General features: G+C 38.8%; 1 protein-coding gene across 3 annotated transcripts in view; it reads right to left on the bottom strand.

Moving 5' to 3' along the window:
* Arhgap21 (Rho GTPase activating protein 21) overlaps nucleotides 1–24,444 on the bottom strand; it is a 153,407-nt gene that overhangs the window by 38,032 nt on the left and 90,931 nt on the right. Inside the window, exons 3-8 of one of the 3 annotated variants that reach the window (XM_045150811.1) lie at nucleotides 22,172–22,276; nucleotides 16,534–16,626; nucleotides 15,360–15,438; nucleotides 12,080–12,134; nucleotides 5,588–5,617; nucleotides 2,295–4,176 (exon numbers count right to left, since the gene is read on the bottom strand). In XM_045150811.1, coding sequence (XP_045006746.1) covers nucleotides 2,295–4,176; nucleotides 5,588–5,617; nucleotides 12,080–12,134; nucleotides 15,360–15,438; nucleotides 16,534–16,600 — 2,113 coding nt within the window. In that variant the 5' untranslated portion in view covers nucleotides 16,601–16,626; nucleotides 22,172–22,276. The remainder of the gene's footprint in view (nucleotides 1–2,294; nucleotides 4,177–5,587; nucleotides 5,618–12,079; nucleotides 12,135–15,359; nucleotides 15,439–16,533; nucleotides 16,627–22,171; nucleotides 22,277–24,444) is intronic. The other 2 variants (XM_045150809.1, XM_045150810.1) reach the window with 2 other exon arrangements.

The raw sequence follows: 24,444 nt of genomic DNA on the forward strand, positions 1-24,444 counted from the left end.
TAGCAATTAAGGCACTTGCCTGCAAAGCCAAAGAGCCCAGGTTCAATTCCCCAGGACCTACGTAAGCCATATGCACAAGGTGGCACATAAGTCTGGAATTCATTTGCAGTGGCTGAAGGCCCAGGCATGCCCATTCTCTCTCTCTCTCTCTTCTATCTGCCTCTTTCTCTCTCTAATGAAATAAATAAATAGAATGAAATAAAAAAAATTTTTTTTAAATCATAAAACCTCATCAGCCTTCATGTTATACATGTATCCACCCATCAGCATCCATCCATACTTGAGATGATGTATCATTTTTCATCAAATTTCAGCTGCAAGAAGATCCTGAGTTTGATGTGAGGGTACAGATATTAATGTGAATATCACTTTGGCTGTGCTCCACAGTGGTTACAATCTCAATATCATATTTATAAAAATTGTAAGATATGCAGAACAACTTTTTTTAAAGCCGATTTGGATAGTTTCACCTGACAGTCCAATACTCAAAAGCTTGTTTCTCTAGGGAAGAAAAACTCCAAAATATTGTTCAATGATACATTAATACTATAAAATTATGGAAAACTGTTCATAATCCTACAAAGTATCAGGTGGGCCCACACAGCCCCAGGGGTCCTCTTCATGACACACGCTCATGGAATCAATACCCTTGGAACATTAATGTGCTGAGATTAAATCAATCTAACCTAGAGTTCCCATCCCTACCACTCATTAACAGTCCTCTTAAGAGAGCTATTGGCTCTCTATAACCCTTAAATGTATACATAAAATGAAGCACTACTGAGGACATCTATCATAATGTTACGTGTGTCTTAGAGCACACTCTTCTCCCTCCCTCTCTGTGCTTTTCTAGGCATCTGTCAATCATTCAGGCATTATTTCAATAAATATTTTCTGAGTGCAGGCCTTTGTTATGCTATATGCCTTGGAAACAGTGAAGTGAAGCAGCTTTAAAATCTCAGCATTCACATAGTTTATGCTCAAGTCTAAGGAGAAATATGATAAAAAGCACACTGCAGCTCCTGTGGATCTGTGAGGCAGCAGTTTTGAATAAGGTGGATAGGAAAGCCCGGTTGGATAAAGTAACATGTGAGCAGCGATCAAAAGACAGCGAGAGAATGAGGCCTGTGATTATCTGGCGGAGTTCCAAGGCTGGGATCAAGCATCCCGAGGGCACACTGGCAGGTTTCACGACAGCAAGGAGACTAGCAGGCAGCAGATGGGAGGCACACGGAAGATCCTGAGGGAAAATGGGATCAGAGAGACAGGGTGGTACCCTGGGGTAGGTCAAGGAGGGCCTTGCTGGCCGAGATTGATGTGATTTGGAAGAAAACAGAGGGTTCTGATGAGAGCAGTAGCACATTATGGTTGGTGCTATGAAAGTACCACACTGGATGCTGTGTGGAGGACACCCTGTGGGCTAGAGGGAGAGGACCAAAGAGAGGTAAGCAGCAGGCAGGACAGAGGATACAGGTTGGCACATGAACACAACTTTCCAAATCTACCCCATACTCATTCAAAGACAACGTTATTTCACAAGGAGGTATATTCTTTCAGCCCCAGTTAAGTTTGTAAAGCCTTAGAAAGTAACAGCTGCTGTTTAAATGAAAGGTTGATGGCAAGTTATCAGAGCTGTCTTATCTGATTTATATTTTTTTTAAAAAAATATTTATTTATTTGCAAGCAGAGAGAGAGATAGAAGAGATAGACAGAGAGAGAATGGGCATGCCAGGGCCTGTAGCCACTGCAAATGAACTCCAGATGCATGTGCCCCTTTTGCATCTGGCTTACGTAGGCCATGGGGAATCAAACAGAGGTCCTTTGGCTTTGCAGGCAAGTGCCTTACCCACTAAGCCATCTCTCTAGCCCCCTTACCTGAATTTTGACTAAGGTGCATCACTAACTAGGTACAACTTTTTTGCAGACTTAGCTATCACAGGTGGTAGAGACTGATTTCAACAAGATTAAAATTGAAAAAAATAACAGGTGCTGGGCGCCAGATGTGGTGGTACAAGCCTATAATTCTAAAACCTAGGTAGTTGATGCAAGAGGATAACAAACTGGAGGCCAATCTGGGATACCTGGTGAGACTGTCTCAAATAGTTTCTAGAATGCACAGTTGTTTGTTTGTTTGTTTTACAAAAAAACTGATAGTAGAAATGATTTCAAGGATAAAATTTAGAATGTTTTAAAAGCACAGTTTAAGATGTCTATGCTTGTGGAACTAGAAATCTTACTTTTCTGAAAAGATTTCTGACCCAGTTGGTATTATGCAATGACTTAAATGAGCTCACCTATAAATGGGATGGAAGCCAAGGAGTCACCAGGTGGACTGGTACTTGAGGCCTTCCTTTCTTCCATTCTTTTTATATGGACTTCTCTGCGAGCATCATTTGGCAACCAGCAGGTGGTGTCTGACCCGGCTTCCTGGTCATTTACTGCCAAGATATAAGACTGATGTCTTAAAGGCTGTGGTGTTTGGCGACCAGATGGAGGTTTTTCTCTTAGGATGACAGATGTTTTATTATCTAGCACATCTGACTGCTGGACTCCAGCCTCTTGTAAATTTAAATCCTCATTCCTTTGACTGGCAGATAATTCTACATCTGAAGTACCCAAGTTTTTGCTCATCTGGGGGCTAGTTTTGGCAGAAGCTCCCGGTAGAGGTGGAGATTTACAAGTCTCCACTTGGTGGTCAGGGCTGCTTTCGGTTCTGAACCATGTCTGTTGACTGAGCAGACCATGTTGATGCAAGTGATTCACTGGTCTTTGGTCTTTGGTAGACACCAGTGAGTTCTGGCTGAATGATGGTTTTGAGATGTGTGTAGAAGGTGCTTTCAGAGAATTACTCCGGACTTTCACCAGGGGGGGCCTCTCTTGTGAAACACCCCGTGGCAATGACATCCCACCAACAGTTTGACAATTTCTGTTGGAATGCAATGGTTTCAGATCTGGTGGAATTTTTTTAAACTGTGACACAGATCCCCCTCTACTGCCCATTCGCCTAGTATCAGAATTAACAATACTAGGAGCCACAGTCAAATTTGAACCTCGGAAAGATTTATGAATTTCCTGCTGCCTGGGTCTTTCATAAATACCTCGTCTATCATCCTGCTCAGTAAACCCACTCCACTTATAAGTCTGTTTTCGCTCCCCATTTGAGTTAGGCGTTTGACTTTCAGAATTGACATTTTCTAAGGCTTCACCCTGTCCCTCAATGTAATCCCACGAACGAGTTCTATGATTACTAAAACTAACAGATGGGGAGGTCAATGTGCCTTGAGATGCACTTCTTGGACAGTATTTCATTAGCACAGAATCCTCCAGTCTTTCCTGGGACACACTGCGCTGCCGGATCTGCACAGACTGAGGCACTCGGTCATGAGAGGTGCTGCGACGTCGTACCTGCAAAGTAGTGCGGGTGGGTACCACTTGGTTATAATCCGCTGTGCTCTGAGATGCTGCTCTTAAACTATCCAACCTTTCTTGAATTGTCCGACAACCTATGTGCAATCGTCTATTATCAATATACTCTTTGTAAGTCTTATAATTTTTCCAGTCTATGTGCTGATGGGAATTTGGGGAATAATGATTGACAGATGCAGGAGAATCCACAGCTTGAGATCTACTGCTAGAGATTCCTTCTGAATGACCACTGTAATTTCCAGATTTAAGTAAAATTCCAGAAGTTTCCAATGATCTGGAGCCCGTAGTCTGATGAATCACATGAGCAGTGGGAATTGATGGAGATGTGGTTCTTGACACTGTTTTTAAAGAGGTCTGCTCATTTACACCATACCTTACCTCTTCAGTTCTATGTGAAGGACCTGTATGGTTGTTTCTATTAGATAACAAGTCTACAACCTTCTCAGAAGGCACAATGACAGTCCTTATACTTTCGTTGCAAACGCACACTGCTGTGTTTGACTTTGCAACATCTGTTGGTGATGGAGGCACTTGTATTTCCATTCTGTAAGCCCTGCCAGGCTGGGTCAGGACTGGGGTACTGGTCTGCTGCTTGCTCAATAAGTCTGGAGGAGATACTTCAACTGGCTGTGCCATGGGGAGAGGGGCAGATGGAGGCCAGGGATAGCAGACTGGTGGAGGTTCGGGTATGTTGCGGGCATTGCCACTGTAAGCTTCATTGCCTTTTAGGTAGGCATCTTGAGAATATGCCTGGATGGAAATCAGAGAAAAGTGTCACCTCACATTCACATGAAAAGAAAAACAGTTTCCATGCCTGCAGTTGTTTTACTAAATTCTCTCCTGCTGCTGAGGTGCATGCACTAAAGCATGCATGCACACATACCAAATCGAAAAAGTGTTCTTGCAGAAATCTGTAGAATTTACCACATATGTAAATTGCAATCATTTCTCTTTTCAAAGGATGTGAGACACATCAAAATTTCTCCAACTAGAGATGGCGTAGCGGTTGGTTACCCAGGATCTGTGTAAGTCAGATGCACAAGGTGGCGCATGTGTCTGGAGTTCATTTGTAGTGACTGGAGGCCGTGGTGCACACATTCTCTCTCTCTTTCTCTGTCTCTCTCTGTCTGTGTCTGCCTCTATCTCGCTCTCTCAAATAAATAAATAAATAAATAAATAAATAAATAAATAAATAAATAAAATTTAAACAATTTCTCCAACTAAATACATGTAACTTTGTTGCTTATAAAAATTTTCCTATTCAAGCTTTCAGAGTTTCCAGCAGTTGACAGGTTAAATGACTGCATAATAAATCCAAGAAAAAGAAGATTCATATCGTCTTCCAAATGTATTCAGTTAAACACTAATACTATAGTTGAACATAATTTAATGAAATTAAGCCCTTAAATGGTCATGTTAAATATTTTAAAGTAAGATTATACACATTTAAGAAATTAACATGCACATTAAGGGCACAAATATATAAGAAAGGTTAGAACAGATTAAAAATTCATCCTTCTGAATATAATTTCAACTTTTTAAAACTAATGCAAAAATCACCTTGCATAAATTTACTTGATCTCTTATACTTATTAAAAGACATTTTTCTACCAGTAATAGGCAGGCATGCAGCCCAAATTATTTTTTAATCAATTATTTATAAAATTATCTAGCAAATACTTAAAAATTTTTAAGAACAACCAAGATTGATGACAGAGACTCCACACAAAACAGAGTCCATCAATGCAACACAGTTCTGGGTCCAGCACCTGAGGCAGTTAGGTTTGGAAACATCTTCTCTAAGCCAAACAAGCTGAACGCAGGTCTGCCATTGCATCCTGTCTTTGCATTAGCGGCTCGCAAAGCTCAAGCACAGCAGCAACAGAACAACGAAGTATTAGGAAGGGGGGAAGGTACTTCCAAAATATAGGTGCAGGCACACTAGGCTTTAACGCCAGCTGTGCTTAGGGTAAAAAAGAAAACCAAACAAGGACACATAAGAAGGAAGGAAAACCATACATCATAAACACTTTCTGCAAATTAGTAAGATTAACACCATTGGGGGAACAAACTTACAATTTTAACAGATTGGTTTATTACATATCTCTATAAAACATGACTTAAAAAAAAAGCAAGGAAATGGCTACTGTGCATTTCTTACCAGTGCCGTGACATCCTTTGTAAACTGTAGCTAGCAGAAAATAGGAAACATAGTAGAAGCTGCTTACTGACAGAAAGACAGAATCATGTTGTCATGTTGATGCTGGAAATGACAAGCTAAAAATACATCTATACTGATTTCTCTGGAAGGTACCAAGAGGGCTAATGGGCAGTGAAGCATAAAGAATAACTCCAGCATTATTCTGAACATCTTTTCTCAGGATTTCCTCTGGATTTTATTTGAAAGCAAAATCCATCTGGTAACACGCATCCCCGGCAGATTTTTGCTTCAGTGTGCTCTGCTGCCGGTCAGCAGCGTGCGGCAAAGCCTCCCTTCCACATGAGCAACAGTGACACCGCTCAGTTCCCCTGAGTTCCTTCCATCCCTGCTTTGAGATGACGAAATGAATGTTCTGTATGCGTTTAAAATAGTACAACAGCCCCGCCCCACCGGCAGTAAGTTATAGCATAACCACAAGCTGTCAGCTGACTACAGACACTTTTACTCTATGATTGGGGGAAAAGACTGTTTGTAAAATAGATTTCACTCAAAAGTTAAGATCTTTCAACACTATGTCTTTTTTATGGTTCTGTTAATTTATGAAATAATACTGAATATGCATAAAATATCACTTCCAGAATAAAACTTACAATAATAATGAATATTGTAGCACATAGCCTGGGAGGCAGTGAGAAATTAAAGCTCAATTTACAAAAGAAAATATGCATACCTAATGTTTTTGTGGCATAACTGCTGTAATCAGAGCATGCATCTGCACCCTGGGTATGTGCGTGAACATAAGCCTCACTGTTTCCCAGTGAGGACATGTGTGCCCATGTTCCTCGGGATGGTAGCATCCGGTACTGTCCGATGCAGTATTTCCTGCAGAGGGCTTATGTAATCTCATGATGTGCCATGTGAAAAAGATAGCAGGTCTTGACAGCCAGCAGTGTAGATGTTGATGAACTTCAGAAAATCTCTACCATGCTAAGGTACATTTTGAATTTTGAGGAGAAAATACAAACTTATTCACCACAAAGCAGGGTTTGGGAGGAGAAGGCAGGGAAATCAGGAATTCAAGGAATGTCTTGGCTATATAGTAAGTTTGAGGCCAGATTGGGCTATGTGAGACTCTGCTTAAAAAAAAAAGTTGGAGCCGGGCGTGGTGGCGCATGCCTTTAATCCCAGCACTCGGGAGGCAGAGGTAGGAGGATCACTGAGAGTTCAAGGCCACCCTGAGACTCCATGGCGAATTCCAGGTCAGCCTGAGCCAGAGTGAGACCCTACCTCGAAAAAGAAGAAAAAAAAAAGAAAAAAGTTGGACCTCAAAACAAATTAAATGCTCTGTAGAATATGGAGGCTGGAGAGATCAAAATCCCTGCCTACACCAGTTTATGTTTAATAGGTTAATATGTTGATTTAATACCTATAAAAAAAGCCAAAAATAGAGAAATGGGAGGCATGGATATGGTGGGACTTTAAAATATAGATAGATAGATAGATAGATAGATAGATAGCTAGCTAGATAGGTAGGTAGGTAGGTAGGCTGGGCGTGGTGGTGCACACCTTTAATCCCAGCACTTGGGAAGCAGAGGTAGGAGGATTGCTGTAAATTCAAGGCCAGCCTGAGACTACATAGTGAATTCCGGGTCAGCCTAAGCTAGAGTGGGACCCTACCTCAAAAAGCAAAACAAACAAAACCCATATATATATAGTTGTTGTTTTTGTTGTACACACACACACACACACACACACACACACACACCTTTCTATATTATTTGCAAATTTAACAAACACTATTCTTTTAACTAGTGGGAAATTATATAGCTCAGTGGTCATATTACTTGGCTAGCATTTGCAAGGCCCTGGGCTCAATATCTAGCACTGTAAAAAAAGTAGTACTAATGACTTTAAAAAAAAAGAAAGAAAAAAAAAAAAAAAAAAAGAACAGCGTGCTGCTAGCTTGTAAAATATTTAAATAATTTCTGGAATTCCCATTCTTTTTTCCTTTGCATTTGTCTGACACAGTGAGTTTCATAGCAGTTATAACATTCACCTCACATTTTTCTGAAGTCTGATAAATGGATACTTCCTTTTAATAGATTATGCTGAATACAGTACACATGAGGTGATTATTTTAGAAGTAATTCTAATAAATCTAAAGAAAAACTTTTGAGCAATTACACACACATAGATGTATGTATGTATATATGTATGCATGCATGGACTAGCATACAGCTGCTGGACTCCGTAGAACAGCTGTGACACCAGCAGTGACAAGGACAGCAAAACCCCATCCCGGTCAATAGCAGTATAGTACTGTGGCTTACAGTGTGGGCTCGGTCTCAGTCTTGCCCAAGTTCAAATCCTAGGAGCAATGCTTTCTTCCCTAGTCTAGAAGATAAGCTTAACTTGCTGGCTCTCACACAGAATAGCACAAAGCAGGCTCCAAAGACCCTGGACAATCATTACACATCCTCAATTATCTTCAAAGTTATCAGAACCAATTCACTTAAAATTTAATTTTCAGTCCACCGAGAAGATGCTTATCAAACTATCTTGTGACACATACAAAGAGAAAAGCCCATATCAAGTTTTCTTACCACTATTTTATTCAAGAAACATTTTGCTCTTCGATAATGCTGTGGTCTGTTTTTGTGCTCCCAAATTCCTATGCTGAACCCTTGCCATCAATGTGGTAGTGTTAGCAGTGAGGCCTTGGGGAGGTAATTAGATCAGGATGGAGCCCTCAGGAACAGAGGACCCTCACCACCACTGGGGCCCTGCCACCAAGTGAAGATACACTGAGAAGGCACCATGCCTGAAGAAACGTGCCGTTACCAGACATCAACTCTACCTGAACCTAAATCTTGGACTTCCAGTCTCCAACTTGCAAGTGACTCAATCTAATGGTCTTCAATTATTCCAGCCTGAACAGGCTAACATGTCAGTGTCTTGGCTTAGGTAACTTAGAAAGTGGTGGCTATTTATTCATACACAGACAGTATCTCTTAGGGAAACAAAACATTTCTAATTTTGAAATAAATCAACAAATGCTTTTTATTTTGTACTAGTTTCTTAAAAACATGAACCTAAGATATCACAGACTATAACATTATAAAATATGGTCATGTGGCTAGAATGCAAATACTACATATACTGTCAAAATAAAATGCTGACTGTGTGTGTCTAACATCTGTAGAATATATGTTGATTTTAAAAATGAGGGTACCACACACAGGAGTTCTATTCCTAGCACTAGTTTAAAAATAAATTATTCTCAATTTCAACATTATATCACAATATAAGACATTTATCATTATATTCCTATCTTTATAAAGTCAGATATTAGGCCTAGAGATATGGCTCGGTGGTTAAGGTGCTTGCCTCCAGAGACTAATAACCTGGGTTCAATTCCCCAATACCCATGTAAACTATATGCACAAAGTGGCACATGCATCTGGAGTTGGTTTTCAGTGGCTAGAGGCCCTGGCACACCTATTCTTGCTCTCTTGTTCTCTCTCTATATCTGCTTTCAAATAAATTTTTAAAAAACTTTAAGAAAAGTTCTCGTTTTAAACCAATTTAATTTCCTATTTCTCCTCTTAAAAGAGGAACTGAGCACTTCTAGAACACTTGGTTTATATACTATCTGGGGGATGGGTGGGCAGAGGTAACCCTCCACAGACTATCCAGTCCTGCTGTTGCCAAGGCAAACATACACAAACTACCTGGCTTTTCCATGGGGAAATGATTTCTACAGTGGCTATGACATGTTCATGTTACCTTTGTCCTTTAAAATGAATGTACAATATCACAGGGACAAATACATCTTCAAAAGCATATCATGTGAGTAACCAAGTTAAGATCAGTTAGGTACTTAGGTAACTTTTGAAGGACTCTTATGGAGCTTTTAGTTCCAGAATATGTACTAGAAACACAGTATTTCTATATATGGGTTAAGAAGGATTCTCAGGTTTTCTTTGTATTTTGTTTTGTTTTTCGAGGTAGGGTCTCACTCTGGTTCAGGTTCACCTGGAATTCACTATATAGTCTCAGGGTGGCCTCAAACTCTCGGCGATCCTCCTACCTCTGCCTCCCAAGTGCGAGTGCTGGGATTAAAGGCGTGCGCCACCACGCCCGGTTCTTTGTATTTTTTATAACAGCTCTAAAAATAACTCTTGTAGAAATCCAGTAGAAACTTATGCTAAAAACAAATTGTCACATCCTACTGTTCTTTACAGAACTAAGTTTTCTCTGTGTTTTCAAGCACAGTGTCTTACCTTTTTTTAAATACACTGCAAATAAACTATAAGGCAGACAGACTATCCTAATTTTCTACTAATTATACTGCAAAATTATTCCTTCCACGGCATTAAGTGGTTTGCTATCTATCAATCAATCCATCATCTATCTATCTAACTACCCACCCACCTACCTACCACACAACAGACTAGAGTATACAGTACCAAAGGTGACTAGTTCTTGGTAAAGAAAGAGTATGCCAGTTTCAGAATACAGATCAGCTTTAGAAGTTGATTCTGTCTTTCAGCCTTCAGATTCCAAGAGGGAGACAAAGTGCAGCTTTTACTGCATTCATATACCAGCTTTCAGTTCTTTGTGGAAGTAAAGCATTGGAAAAGAATCCTATGTTTCTCCTCTAGCTCAGTGACTGGTCTCACTCCGTGGGTCTGTTACTCAATCTTTATACAAAATATTCCAGTAGGAAGTACACAACTACCTCTGTGTGTGTGTGTAAGAAGGACCCTGCAGGGTATGCCTTCCTTGCTGGGTTTCCGCAGCCCACAGGAATGTGTCCTTAGGAGTAATCTGTTGTGTTGGACACACCTTTAGTCCCAGTACTTGGGAGGCAGAGGTAGGGAGATCACTGTGAGTTCAAGGCCACCCTGAGACTACATAGTGAGTTTCAGGTCAGCCTGGGCTAGAGTGAGACCCTATTGCAAAAAAAAAAAAAAAAAAAAAAAAGTAATTTTTTACCAGTAACATGTTATTTTTAAGTATAAGCATGCCTTACAGACAAACAATGGGGCTGAGATCCATGGATTTCAGCTAATTTACATTTTATGTATCCATAAGATGAACCACAATAATCTATTTTTGTGACATTTTGTTAAATGTATACAAGGACTGAAGAGAAGGCTTAACAGCTACGGGTACTTGCTTGCAAAGTCTGACAGCCAGGGTTCAATTTCCTAGTACCCACATACAGCCAGATGCACAAGGTGGTGCATGGTCTAGAGTGGCAGAGGCCCCGGTGCACCAACATTCATTTATTCATACTCATTCTCTCTCCTTACAAGTAAATAAAAATATTTTAAATGTCTTTAAAATGTAAAAAATATTATTTAGAACTTTTGTTGAGCTAAGTTCAAACTAAGTTCCCTGTTTTCTTGAATTTATCAGTAAAACATAATTTATAATCAAATACTTCATGGTGAGTACTATTTCCTAAATCTGTGAGTAGCCAGTGTGTTAAAACCTTAAAAAAAAAAAAAAACTATAAATAAATAAAACCTGAAAAGTTTTTCTTCAGTCTTCTATTTTACTAATCTTTAAAGTCAATTAAAACAAATTATTGGACTGGAGAGACTATTCAGTGGTTAGCAGGTGCTTGCTTTGTAAAGCTTACCATCCAGATTCATTTCCCCAGTACCCACGTAAAGCCAGATGCACGAAGTGGTACGTGCATTTGGAGTTCATTTGCAGTGGCCGAAGGCCCTGGAGAGCAAGAGTAAGCATGCATGCACACCCGCACATGCTCTTTCTCTTTCCCTCCTTCCCTCTTTCTTTGCTTGCAAATAAAGAAACAAAAATTTTAATTGCTTATTGAGTAAAATTTCTCTCTTTATTATCTTTTGACTTTCAGTAATATTTAAACTTAGAAGTTAAGTAGTCCATTAATCTTTTGTCTAAAAGTCAATAAAACATTTTAGACTAAATGCTTAAGTTTTCACCTGTATTATTTCATTTCCTATGGCATATTTTCCCATTAAGTTGTTCCTTGTGAACATTGCTTCGAATGGAATTATACTGTTAACAAAACTTCTTGGTTAATTTAAAACAGTAACATTTATAACAAATTTAAGCAATGGCTTTCATGTAACTTCTATCCTCATATTGAAAAAACAAACAAAAAAACCCTAATTCCTAGACTTATGCAGTTGCTCCCTGGGCTATGGCTTTAGATCAAAGGATGAGTTACAATATAACTCAGACAGGCCCCATGGGAATCCATCCTAAAGGACAGCAGGAAGCATTCAGTGTGGGATCATGAAACATTCTCATGCTACCTCATTCACTGACAACACTCTTGTCAGTTTTGAGTTTTAGAAAATGGACAGAATTCTAGATTCTGCTAAATGACCAGGAGATTTCTTTTTCTAGAATCTTTTTTGATGCAATCCACCTTAATCTGAAAATGACTTTATTAACAGTCATGTCTATGACACTGTATATTTAAATAAGACTTACCACTTGGAGAATGTCTTCATCTTTTGGCATGACACTAAGTTCCAATGTTGTGTCACTGAAATTGAGAATATATATTATTTAAGAGGAGGATAAAATATATAAGAATACATAAAAGAAAAATAATTAGCCATGAAATATTTTCAAATTGTTTAAAAGTTTAATTTAATTTTTAAATCCTTATTTTTAAGACCAAACCATTCCAAAGAAAACAAGTCATTGTTATAAAGGTAAACTAGTAACATACAAAAGAGGTTGCCCTCATATAAGTTAGTGCTATTCATGAGCAACCAAGTCTTTATAATGTCTTTAAATGCTTTATAAGTCTTTAAATGCTAATCTAGAAACAAACAGAAAGTGTGATTCTTACATTAAATAGTTCTAGAAAAAATAGAAAAAGATTCATAACAATATTAGAATACAATTCTTTGTCTTATGTAATCCACAAGACAAGTTCCAGATTTTTGTCATTCCAGGTGTTTATCAACTTAAATTTATCAGCCAAAATAACAAAAATATAAACTCTTCTTTTTAATTTCTGATGAATGAACCATAGCCTCTACCACTGAGCTATACTCCAGTTCCTCAAATATAACATGTTAAACAACTATAAACACCTTAATTTTGAAATATTCCCTTAGAATCAGAGGTGAAAGAAATCCGCTCATTATCACCACTACTAAAATAATTCATTTGAACATCTATCATCTAAAGCATGTGCTTTATTCTCCACAATTTAATTTTTAAACTTTTTAGTTTGATGCTGTAAGTTTTCTGTTATTCATGACAGAGAAGTTTCTCTAGGTGTAAAACTGTCAGAGGGATGTAGTTCAATGTTAATGCATTTGCCAGCCCGTAGGTTTGATCCTCAGCACAGGAATGAAAGAAGGAAGAGAAGGAAGAAAGGAGGGAAGGAAGGGGGCAGGGAAAGGAAAGTGGGGATAACTCTACCCAACAGTAACCTTTTTAAATACATTCCAAAGACAACCCAACATAACACAGAAAACAAATCCAAAATCTCACAATTTACTACTCTCTTTTTGGTAGATTTGAGTCATTATTTTAAAGTCTGTAAATGCTAGGAGGATAAGTTAATGAGAATCACAGGTTCAAATAAATTTAACTAATAAAATATGGAGGTACTCCTCTTTTAATGTTTAGAGCTTACAGAAGACGCATACTCGTGTTTAGAAAAGGCCTGCTGTAATAATACTGTCTTACATTAATGCATGCAGCATCTCAATGGCTTTGTGATGCTTTTATCCATTCGCTACCAACTATAGATAAAAGAACAACAATTTTCTAAAAGAAAACAGGATCATGAAAGAGCAGCACTTCTCTAATTCTCAAGTTATTTTTATTGGCTGATTAAGGTATCATTACTATTATTATTTCTAAACATATGTACCTATAATAGAGGGAATGATGTAGATTTGGTCTATTTATTATGATCTTGATTACTAGGTGGGAAAAAAAAGTATGAGTAGATCTCTTGCAAACCCTTAGAAAGGATCACCAATACCAGCAAGATCAGAAGCAAGATTCAAGTGTGGTCTTCTCTAGGAATTTCATTAACTATTAAAACATCAATTACCATGATGTCATCTAACTGTGAAAGTCACAACTACCATGGTATTGATGTAAATAATTATAGCATGAACTGCTTCCAACATGGCTGGAGATGCCTGATCAAAGGCCTTCAGAAAACAAGAACACCGGGGCTGGAGGGATGGCTTAGTAGTTAAGGCACTTGTCTGCAAAGCCAAAGGACCCATGTTCGACTTCACAGTACCCACATAAAGCTAGATGCACAAGGTGGGACATGCATCTAGAGTTTGTTTGCAGTGGCTAGAGGCCTGGCATGCTCGTACTTTCTATCTCTCTCTCAAATAAATAAATAATATAAAAAGAATACCAGCTGAGTTACAGACGGGTGGAGGGCTAACAGGAGGTATAATATAATCCAAAGGCTAGGTACTTGAATGTGGGAAGACATCTTAGAATAGAGGAATGACCTAGAAACTAGACCCAGAGTCATGGCCTATTCTTGCCAGAAACCCAATATTGTCACTTCTTTTTGACTTTGGAACCTAAATTGGTTTAAAAGTTTCTAGGTATGGGGGTGAGAGAAACAGTTATTTTTGAGGTCCCACAGTCATTCTGCAAGTGTTTCTTTACCTTTAGGGCTCAAAATTCTATCATCCCACAGATTATAGGCAAATGGATTAAAAGGGCTATTTAGATGAGATGGTTAAAAATAAATTGACAACAAGAATGTTATTCAGCTGGGCATGGTGGTGCATGTCTTTAATCCCAGCACTCGGGAGGTAGAGGTAAGAGGATCGCTGTGAGTTCAAGGCCACCCTGAGATTACATGGTAATTCCAGGTCAGCCTGAGCTAGAGTGAAACCCTACCTCAAAAAAACTAAAAAAAAAAAAAAAAAGAATGCTATTCAGAGCTGGGTGTGGTGGCACACGCCTTTAATCCCAGCACTCGGGAGGCAGAGGTAGGAGGAGGATTGCTATGAGTTCGAGGACAGTCTGAGACTACATAGTAAATTCCAGGTCAGTCTGAGCTAGAGTGAGACCATACCTTGAAAAACAAAAACAAAACAAAACAAAACAAAAAAAAAGATAAAAAAGAAAACTAAAGAATGTTATTCAATAAGATTGGTCACAAAAATACAAGAAAAGTAATATTTCTCAATAAGACATTTTGTTTAGTTATTTATTTTTAAAATATTTTATTTATTTGACAGAGACAGAGAGAGAGAGAGAGAGAAAGGCAGATAAGAGACAGAATGGGAATGCCAGGCCTCTAGCCACTGCAAACAAACTGCAGACACATGTGCCACCTTGTGTATCTGGCTTACAAGTGGGTTCTGGGGAATCCAACCTATGTCCTTAGGCTTCGCAGGCAAGTGCCTTAACTGCTAAGCCATTTCTCTGCTAAGCTCTTCAGTAAGTCATTTTAAAACAATTAGATACAGTGTATTTCTCCATTTAAACAAGTGATATATTTATCACATCAAGTCAAACTGGAAAACGCACATTAAACTTAAAATGTGTGCCTCTAAAGAATTCGAGTGAAGAACCTGAGACATCTGCCAAGACAAGGCCACGAAGGAGGTTGTGTTTGGGATGCTGAGTAACTCTCAGCGGCACTGTCCACTGCTAAGGGACAGTCCACACTGCCAAGTCACCCCAACCCTGCACAAGAATACAACACAGTATGAAGCATACCCATTTTTAGCCAAAATTAATTATATTTCAAGAATCTTACCTGTTTTGAATCAAAGCAATTACTTGAGAGTAGGTCTTTCCTATTACACTTTCTCCATTGACTTTTATAATCCGGTCACCTTCAAAGAGGAGTTAAAAAATACATGAGGAGCTCCTAAAAGAACTCACTTTGAATAATTGTGAAATATTTGAGACTACCCCCTCTGTCAGCCCTCCTTTTCTCTTTGTCTTGGTGGCACTGGGGATCCGACCCAGGGACTTGCAAATGTAAGGCAAGCTGCCTAAGCTCCACTTCTAGTCCCAGTGACATTGTTATTTTAAAGCACATTTTACAAAAATAAATCTAACCTTTGTTGACTATGAAGTCTCTATTTGTTTTCCATTATTTTTATTTATTTGCAAGCAGCGATACAGATAGAAGGGGGGGGGGATGGGAATGCCAGGTCCTCTAGCCACTGCAAACCAACTCCAGATGTACGCCCCACTTTGTGTAGCTGTCTGTATGTGAGCACTAGAGACTGAAACCTGGGTCTTTAGGCTTTGAGGCAAATATCTTAACTGCTGAGCCATCTCTCCAGCTCAAGTCTTTATTTGGTGGCACACGCCTATAATCCCAGCACTCAGGAGGCAGAGGTAGAAGGACTGCCCTGCATTCGAGGCCATCCTGAGACTATATAGTGAATTGCAGGTGAGCCTATGCCAGAGTGAGACCCTAACTCAAAAAAAAAAAAAAAAAAAAAAAAACAAAAAAAACAAACAAACCACACTTCTTGGATACAATAACACATCCAATGATATCTATCTGCAAATGAAAGGGCTTCCAACTGGACTGGGAACCTAATTTGTATGCTACAAATTAATTACCTTATCACTACCTGCATAGGCACTTCCAGAACATTATCTCAATTATGCTATTTTGTAATCCTTAGTCAATATGCAGTGTCTGAAGGACCAAGTCTGCAAAGGAGCTCATAATTCTGTTACCTATGGGTTAACTAAAAGTGCCTATAACTTGTCAACTGACATTGTTATTTCTGTTCAAACCCATCCACTTGGTATCAAAAACATAAAACTAGGCCTCAAAAACAGCAATAACAAATGTGAAGAAAGAGACAAGCATACAGGATAGAAATAGAAAAAATACAGACCAGAAGCATGCGGAAGGAAACAATGAAGTGACACAGAATTTATAAGACATTCAAGATTATCAGCACCTGTGCATAATCCAGCCTCAAAAGCAGGTCCCCCTTCTTTAACTTGTTTAACAAATATGGTATCCATTGGTTCCAAACGGTTTCTTTGTTTTCCTATAAGAGAGAATATACTATATTTTATTAAGATACCAAAATATAAAATGATACTTAGTAGGAATGATGAAGCAGAGAAATTTGTCACGAAATATTAAGTCAAATGTAAAATCTAGATACTAAAATTATACTCAAAATTTTTTTGCTTCTCCCATTACAAAATGGTACCCCAAACACAAATCTTAAGAGTTCCTAATTTTCATAGCAAGTAAGTGTAATGAAGTACAAAAGTAAGTCTAGAAAAGAACACTGAGGGCGTGAAGAGATTAAATAAATCTTCCAAATAGCATACCTAGTAAATGCCCAAGCTTATTCCACAAATGGTGCTCAGACGATTCCCTAATACTGAATATGCTCAGCACTAAGATATAATGATGAAGAAGACATTCTTCCCTCTCAGCAGAGATGCAGTACAGGACAAAACCAACCCAGTCATGCAATGTGGATGGCATGAACAACAACAGTCTCAGGGGCCCTCTGTGTTAGCATCAAAGGTGCTTATTCACGGAAGGGAAGACATGTCCACTAAGTGAGAAATACTGTAAGTACTGTAGGGAAGGGGGATTAAGGGCAGAGAGTAGTTTGGAAGATGTGTTCTCTAGACCAGCAGCATTATCTGGGATTGTGCTAGAAATGCAACTTTCTGGCCTGGGTTCCACACCTATTGACTAAAAAGTTTGAGCAGATGCACCCAAATTTGAGAACTACTGAAGTAGAAGACATAGTCCAGATGCTTAAAGAAGAGTGTAACTGAGGAACAAGGAATATATATAATAGAGATATACAATACTATTTATTACATATCAACACTGGGAAGAAAATGAATATTAAATAGAATTCTTACTTATTGCCATTTAAAAAAATAAATTTGGGACTTGAGAGATGGCTCAGTGGCTAAGGCACTTGCCTGCAAAGCCTAATGACCCAGGTTCTATCTCCCAGTACTCACTTAAAGCCAGATATACAGAGGTGCATGCATTTGAGTTCCTTTGAAGTGACTAGAGGCCCTGACATGCCCATTCTCTTTCTCTGTCTCTCTCCTCTCTCTCTCTCCACTTACAAATAAATAAATAAATAATATTTTTTAAAAACCAGAATTTTTAGGGCTGGAGTGGTGGCTTAGCAGTTAAAGTGCTTGCCTGTGAAGCCTAAAGACCTAAGTTTGATTCCCCAGTACCCACATAAGCCAGATACACAAGTTAGTGCACACATCTGGAATTTATGTGCAGCAGCTAGAGGCCTTGGTATGCCCATTCTCTCTCTATTTCTCCCTCTCCCTCAAATAAGCAAATATAATATAATATAATATAATATAATATAATATAATATAATATAATATAATAATATAATATATATCTGAACTTTTTTATCATGGTATATGCACAAATATGGCTTAAAAGCCATTTCTCAATGATGAAACATTATCAGTTGCTCCTACAACACACTTAGCTCTGCATTCTGAAAGGAGTCCTCTACAGCAATCAATGGGTCACTGAACCTAAGTCACAACAGTACCATGGACACTGCTTGTTTTCAGAAGTTAGCAGACATGGGTTCGAATACTTTCTGGGCCATTGAAATTTTCTGTATGTGCCAGGACTTTCCTTCTTAGCATCATACCCACTACAAAAATTACATTTAAAATGATATAATAATATCATTATAACATGTAACAATATTATATTTTCAAGGTAGGGTCTCACTTTAACCCAGGCTGACCTGGAATTCACTATATAGTCTCAGGTTGGCCTTGAACTCATGACAGTCCTCCTTCCTCTGCCACCTAAGTGATGGGATTAAAGGCATGCACCACCATTCCTGGCTAAAATTACATTTTTATTTGTGTACACTGTATGTCTCTCATTAACCTCAAGGGCAGGAGACAGGTCATGCTCACTGACATCCACAGACCTAAACCATGGCACAGAACAGAGTCCAATGAGTAGTACTGAGTGAAGGAGTCAGCTTTTTACTTAGCTTAGCTCACATGAGCCCTGAAGATCAAGATTATACTCAAATTGCCATTTAGCTGAGCAGCAAAGACTAATTTACAAAGAGGCAGTGGTGAGATTAGACCCCAGATCTGAATGAAATGTATAGTCAATTGACTACTAACAAATCTTTCAACACACTGTGTCTGCAAACACATAAAGATGGACTGTGTTACAAGAGAGGCTGACTGTCTCGTAAGCACCATCTTATCTGCTCAGGACTGTGCCTCAAATCCTTGTTCACGTTCCTTTTTGGACTTTTCCCTACATTCTATCTAGACCTTATACAACTCCTTTCAGGCAAGAGAAAACTGTACCTTAAGAATGCCTTAAAGATAAGCAGGTTTCAGGAAGAAATATATTTTCTTCAATTTCCATCATCTTTGACCTTCTGTCTTGAGATACACATTTAGTTCATTAATTTTAAGAGTACCCTTTGTTATTTTATTATTATTATTTATGGCTGGGAGCTGGGGAAATGGGTCAGTCAGTAAAACGCTTGCCTTGCAAGCATGAGGTCCTGAGTTTGATCCCCAGAACCTATGTCAGAAAGATAAGTGAAGTAGTGATTGTAATTCCAGTGCAGGGGAGGCAGAGAAAGAAGAACACTGGGGTTCACTGGCCTGCCAGTTTAGCCTACTTGGCAAGTTCCAAGCCAATGAGACTTTGTGTCACATACATGCACATGTACCCTCATATATACACACATGCACAATTTAAAAATAAAACAAAACTGGAAGCAACTAGAAGGCAAATGGATCAAATTAAAATGTGTGACATTCACTGTCCTCTGGCTAAACAAACATGCTATGCCTGATATGCTTAGCCTTCAAGGTGTATATGTTTAAGCTCTTTGACTAATGTTACTCTCACTTCAGGTTAGAGAGCCTTCTTTTACAATGGCAGCAAATGCCAGGGAGACCCAAGACCCATGGAAATGACAAGAAGAGAAAGTCTGGGGCCTAACATTGGAAGCCATGTCTAGCACACCCACCAGGGCTCAGGGAACAATGCAGAAGTCACCCAAAGACTATGAGTGCTGTTCTCATTGCCAGCCAGAGAACTCTCTCTATGGAGATGAAGGAAGATACTGAGGAGACCCAAAACTTACCAGGTAAGATGAGTAAAAGACAAAAGGCTGCTGAGAGCTCAGCACTAAAGTAGACTGACAACATGACCTCCAAGGCTCAGGGAACATTGCAGAAGAGGAGGCAGAAAGAATGTAAGAACCACAGAATGCATAGGCATACTTTGGGGAGCTGACCTCCTGACATGAGCTACTGGTGCATTCATGACACCACAGTGAGCACCAATATCCCCACAAGACCAGCATGGTCCTAAGCCCATCAACACTTTCACAGAGGACAGATGAGGGCAAAAGCAATGAGATAACCGAACAGAGGAAGAACTACCTTGAAAGAAGAGGGTCCTCAAAGATGGGGGGCAGAGGGGAGGAGAGGAGAGAAAAAAGGATACAGCGATGGGAACATGATCAAATTATTATATGTTCATATATTTAAATTCTCAACTAAAAAATAAAATAAAAATGTCTATCAGACCAGGTATGGTGGAACACACCTTTAATCCTGACACTTGGGAGGCAGAGATAGAAGAATCTTGAATTTAAAGCCAACCTGAACTATACAAATAAATAAGTGAATAAATAAATAAGCAAACAAAATAAGTAAATGTCATTCAACCTCTTTGATCTTTACTTTATGTAGATAGATTTCTAGATGTATAAGCCTGATCCTGAATTTTGGCAATTCAATAAGAAATTAACAGCATGCAGAAAGATAAGAAGCACATGACCTCACCCATGTGTGGGATCTAGAAAAGCTGATGATAGACAACTTAAGAATAGAATGGTGATTCCAAGAGGTGGATGAATAAGGAAACAGAGTCTTCTATGGAAAGTCTGATCAATGGTTACGAGGTCATAGCTCCACAGGAGGAAGAAGTCCTGGTATGATAATGTACCCAAGGTTGACTCTTGATAATATACTGATTATATCAGGAAGCAACAGGAGGAGGCAAGAGATGGTTCAATGGTTAAAGGCACTTGCTTATAAGACCTAACGGGCAGGGTTAAATTCCCCAGTATGTAAAGCCAGATGCACAGAGTAGATAATGCCATCTGGATTTTTTTCCCTCCCTCTTTCTCTCTCCTTGCAAATAAATAATAAATATTTTTAAAGAAGAAACTACAGGAAAGGACTGAATATTTCTATCACGAAGAATGGATAAATGTTTGAGTCAAATATATTTAATCTGTTTAAATACTACATAATGTATACATGTATCAAAATATCATGTAGAACTCAGTAATATTACAATTTTATATACAAGTTACAATTAAAATTGTATATAATACACACAGAAAAAAGTCAGGCTTTTAATTTTGGAGAATTTGGTTTACCAGTGCCATGAAAGCCATCTTTTTGGGTAAGAATTGAGACACGGTTTCACTCTATAGTGCAGGTAAGCCTGGTACTCAATATGTAAGGCCTTGAACTCATGGTAATCCTCCTGCCTCAGTCTCCCAAGTACTAGTATTATAATTGTGAGCCACCACACCTGACTATAAATGCTATTTCAGGGCTAGAAAGATGGCTTAGCAGTTAAGGTGCTTGCCTGTGAAGCCTAAGGACCTAGGTTCCACTCCCCAGAACCCAGATGCACATGGTGGTGCACATGTCTAGAGTTCGTTTGCAGTGGCTAAAGGTCCTGGTGTGCCCATTCTCTCTCATAAGTATATAAATACTTTAAAAAAGCTATTTCAAGAGCCTGAGATACATGGTCTAGCATTACAATTCTCCACGTATTATATAATCCAGGATTATCTCTTGTGTTCTTTTCCTCTTTCTTGGTAAGGGTAGAAACAAAGAAAAATCTGGTCACTTAGTAAATCTAGGGGTTGCCCAATTTCTACTAAAGATGCTCCCATTTCTACCTTAAAGTTACATCTCCCAAGTCTCCAATTTGTAGATCAAACAGCTAGTCAGCTAGAGCTCCAGACCCCGAATTACACTCCCTAAATAGAGTGTGATTGTAATGCTCAAGCATAATTGTATCTTCTCTAAGCAAAAATATACTCTTTATCCAACCTGCTATAAGTAAAGTGAAAGAAAATCTGTTTAAAAATTAAAAACAGACCCTATTCTGACTTCATTATGTTAAACCTTTTTTCAGGCCAGGTGAGGTGTGGTGGTCACACCTTTAATCCCAGCACTTGGGAGGTAAAGATAGGAGGATCACTGTGAGTTCAAGGCTACCCTGAGACTACATAGTGAATTCCAGGTCAGCCTGGGCTAGAGTGAGACCCTACCTCAAAAAACCAAAAAAAAAAAAAAAATATATATATATATATATATATATATATATATATATATATATATGTATATATTTTTCAATTCAGAGCTATGTTTTGAAAACTTTATTATGAAAAATGTTTCAGTTTCTCAAAGTAGAGACAGCAATAAGGTAAAGTCCCATGAACCTATCTTAAATGACTATGAAAAACTATCAATATCACTTCATTCAAAGTCACCCACCTTGTGCTAAGACATCTGAAGTTAAACGGCAGAGGTCAATTCATAATACATAAATACTTTAAATACTTCAGCATGCCTCGCTGAGAGATAGAACTTTAGTATTTCCTTAAAGGAAAAACAACAAAAATGTTTCAATGGTTCTCCATAGCATATAGTGCTTTTCACAATACACGTTTCTTATATAAGCTTATAAAAACACAATCTTCCTACTTTGATCTTCCTAAATATCTTCTTAACTTTAATGAAAACTGTCATGACAGACACAACAGCCTCCAAAAACTGTGAAATAAATTCATAAAGGTCTCATCTGTGAAAACCATAATACAACCCTAAAATAAGTGAAACTGCTTAGTCTACATATTTTCAAATTCAGTGAGTTTATGTAAGAAAGAGAAAAACATGAAAATCTCCAGCACATAGATCAGTGTCTAGCATATAATGGATGCTCAGTATTTTCTGAGTGATTCAAAATATCACCCTGGAAAGTGCCCACAGTAAAACTGCCCAAGTATTTCAGAGATTTAATTCAAGAACAAAGCTCCCTTACAACTCAACTTGTCTGTACCCTTTCCCTCGTGAAGTGCAGGGAAAAGGGTGCCACTCAATAGTAGTTTTGGTACACCACCACTAGGTGTCAGGTGTGGATCAAAAAGTTTTGGCATTCTAACAGAGGCAGAGGCCTGAACAAGCCTGTTACTCATTCAACAAATATTTACTGAGCTCTCACACTGCCAGGCACTGATTCTCTTAAAATGAACAAAACAGTTCTGAGATTTGCCTTTTGAAGGTCAGGAATTTTCTTAAGTTGTGTGTGGTGAGATTCAGAGTCCTGTTAGGTTAGGCTTAATTTTTCTGACAACCCAGAAAAGTTTGTTACAGTGTTCTTATCACCCATCAGTCCTTTGTAACCAGTTAAGCTTGCTCCTTAACTTGTCAAGGCTCCTATTCCTTTTTGCACCTTCTCTACTCTTCAAGACTACTACTGCATCTCAAAAGTCTATGATTACCCAGAGATTCACATTTCAACAAAATTCACCAGCAATCTTGTCTCCTTTCCTCTTGACAACCGGTCAGTCTATGGCTACAGAGAATGCCATGGCTTATAATACAGTTGCATGAAACTGTAGCACCAGTGATTTACACTTCCCAGTTTAGCTAAGTTTTTGACAATGCTCAGAAAAACCTCTTGCTAGTATTCATATGGTTTTGTCCAGGTTGCTGCTACATTTCACCATTCCGATTTCTTCACACACTGCACATCTTTGTATCCTACTTCATACCATCTCCATAGCTCTGTCCTCTATGTTTTTATGCTCATCTTTTCTTTTTTTAAAAGAATAATTTTTATTTTATTTATTTGCAAGGGGAGAGAGAGAGAATGGGTGTGCCAGGGCCTCTGGCCACTGTAAACAAACTCTAGATGTATGCACCGCCTTGGGCATCTGGGCTTACATGGGTACTAGGGAATTGAGTCCGAGTCATTAGGTTTCGCAGTTAAGCACCTTAACTACTGAACCCCGGCCCCCTTTTATATTTTCATTTATTTGTTTAATTTATTATTATTTATTAAATATTTATTTTTTGGTTTTGTGAGGTAAGGTTTCACTCTAGAACAGACTGACCTGAAATTCATTAGTCTCGGGGTGGCCTCAAACTCTCAGCGATCCTTTTACCTCCACCTCCCGAGTGCTGAGTGCTGGGATTAAAGGCATATGCCACCACACCCCACTTTCATTTATTTATTTTTAAGGAGAGAGTGAGAGAGAGGGAAAAAGATAATGGCGCCCCAGGGCCTAATGCTGCTACAAATTCCAAACACATGTACCGCTTTGTGCATCTGGCTTAACATGGGTACTGGGGAATCAAACCCAGGAAGTCAGGCTTTGCAAGCAAGCACCTTTAGCTGCTGAACCATTTCCCCTGCCCCCTTATGCTCTTTTTTTTTTTCTTTTTTTCCCTGTGCCAATGTCAAGTAAGGCTTTACTCATCAACCTTCTCCAGGGCCCACAATCACAGTTACCACTTCTCACGTGTAAACATCAGACAATCTCTGTCTTTTCTCAAACCTAACAAAAGTTCTCTCCACTCTTCCCAGAGCTGTCGCCTCTGTCCCACTTCACACTTTTCGTAAGTATGGTCTATACTCACTAATCTTCATCTGCTCCCTCTCTGGTGTGGTTTCTCTGGCACAAGCAAGCATCCCTGGGAGGGGAGATGACCATCCAAGTGTCTCTGAGACTGCGTAGGTCCAGTGCTTTAATGTTCCAACCCAC

The sequence above is a fragment of the Jaculus jaculus genome, chromosome 5 (assembly GCF_020740685.1).
Source record: "Jaculus jaculus isolate mJacJac1 chromosome 5, mJacJac1.mat.Y.cur, whole genome shotgun sequence".
NCBI classification, from domain to species: Eukaryota; Metazoa; Chordata; class Mammalia; order Rodentia; family Dipodidae; genus Jaculus; species Jaculus jaculus.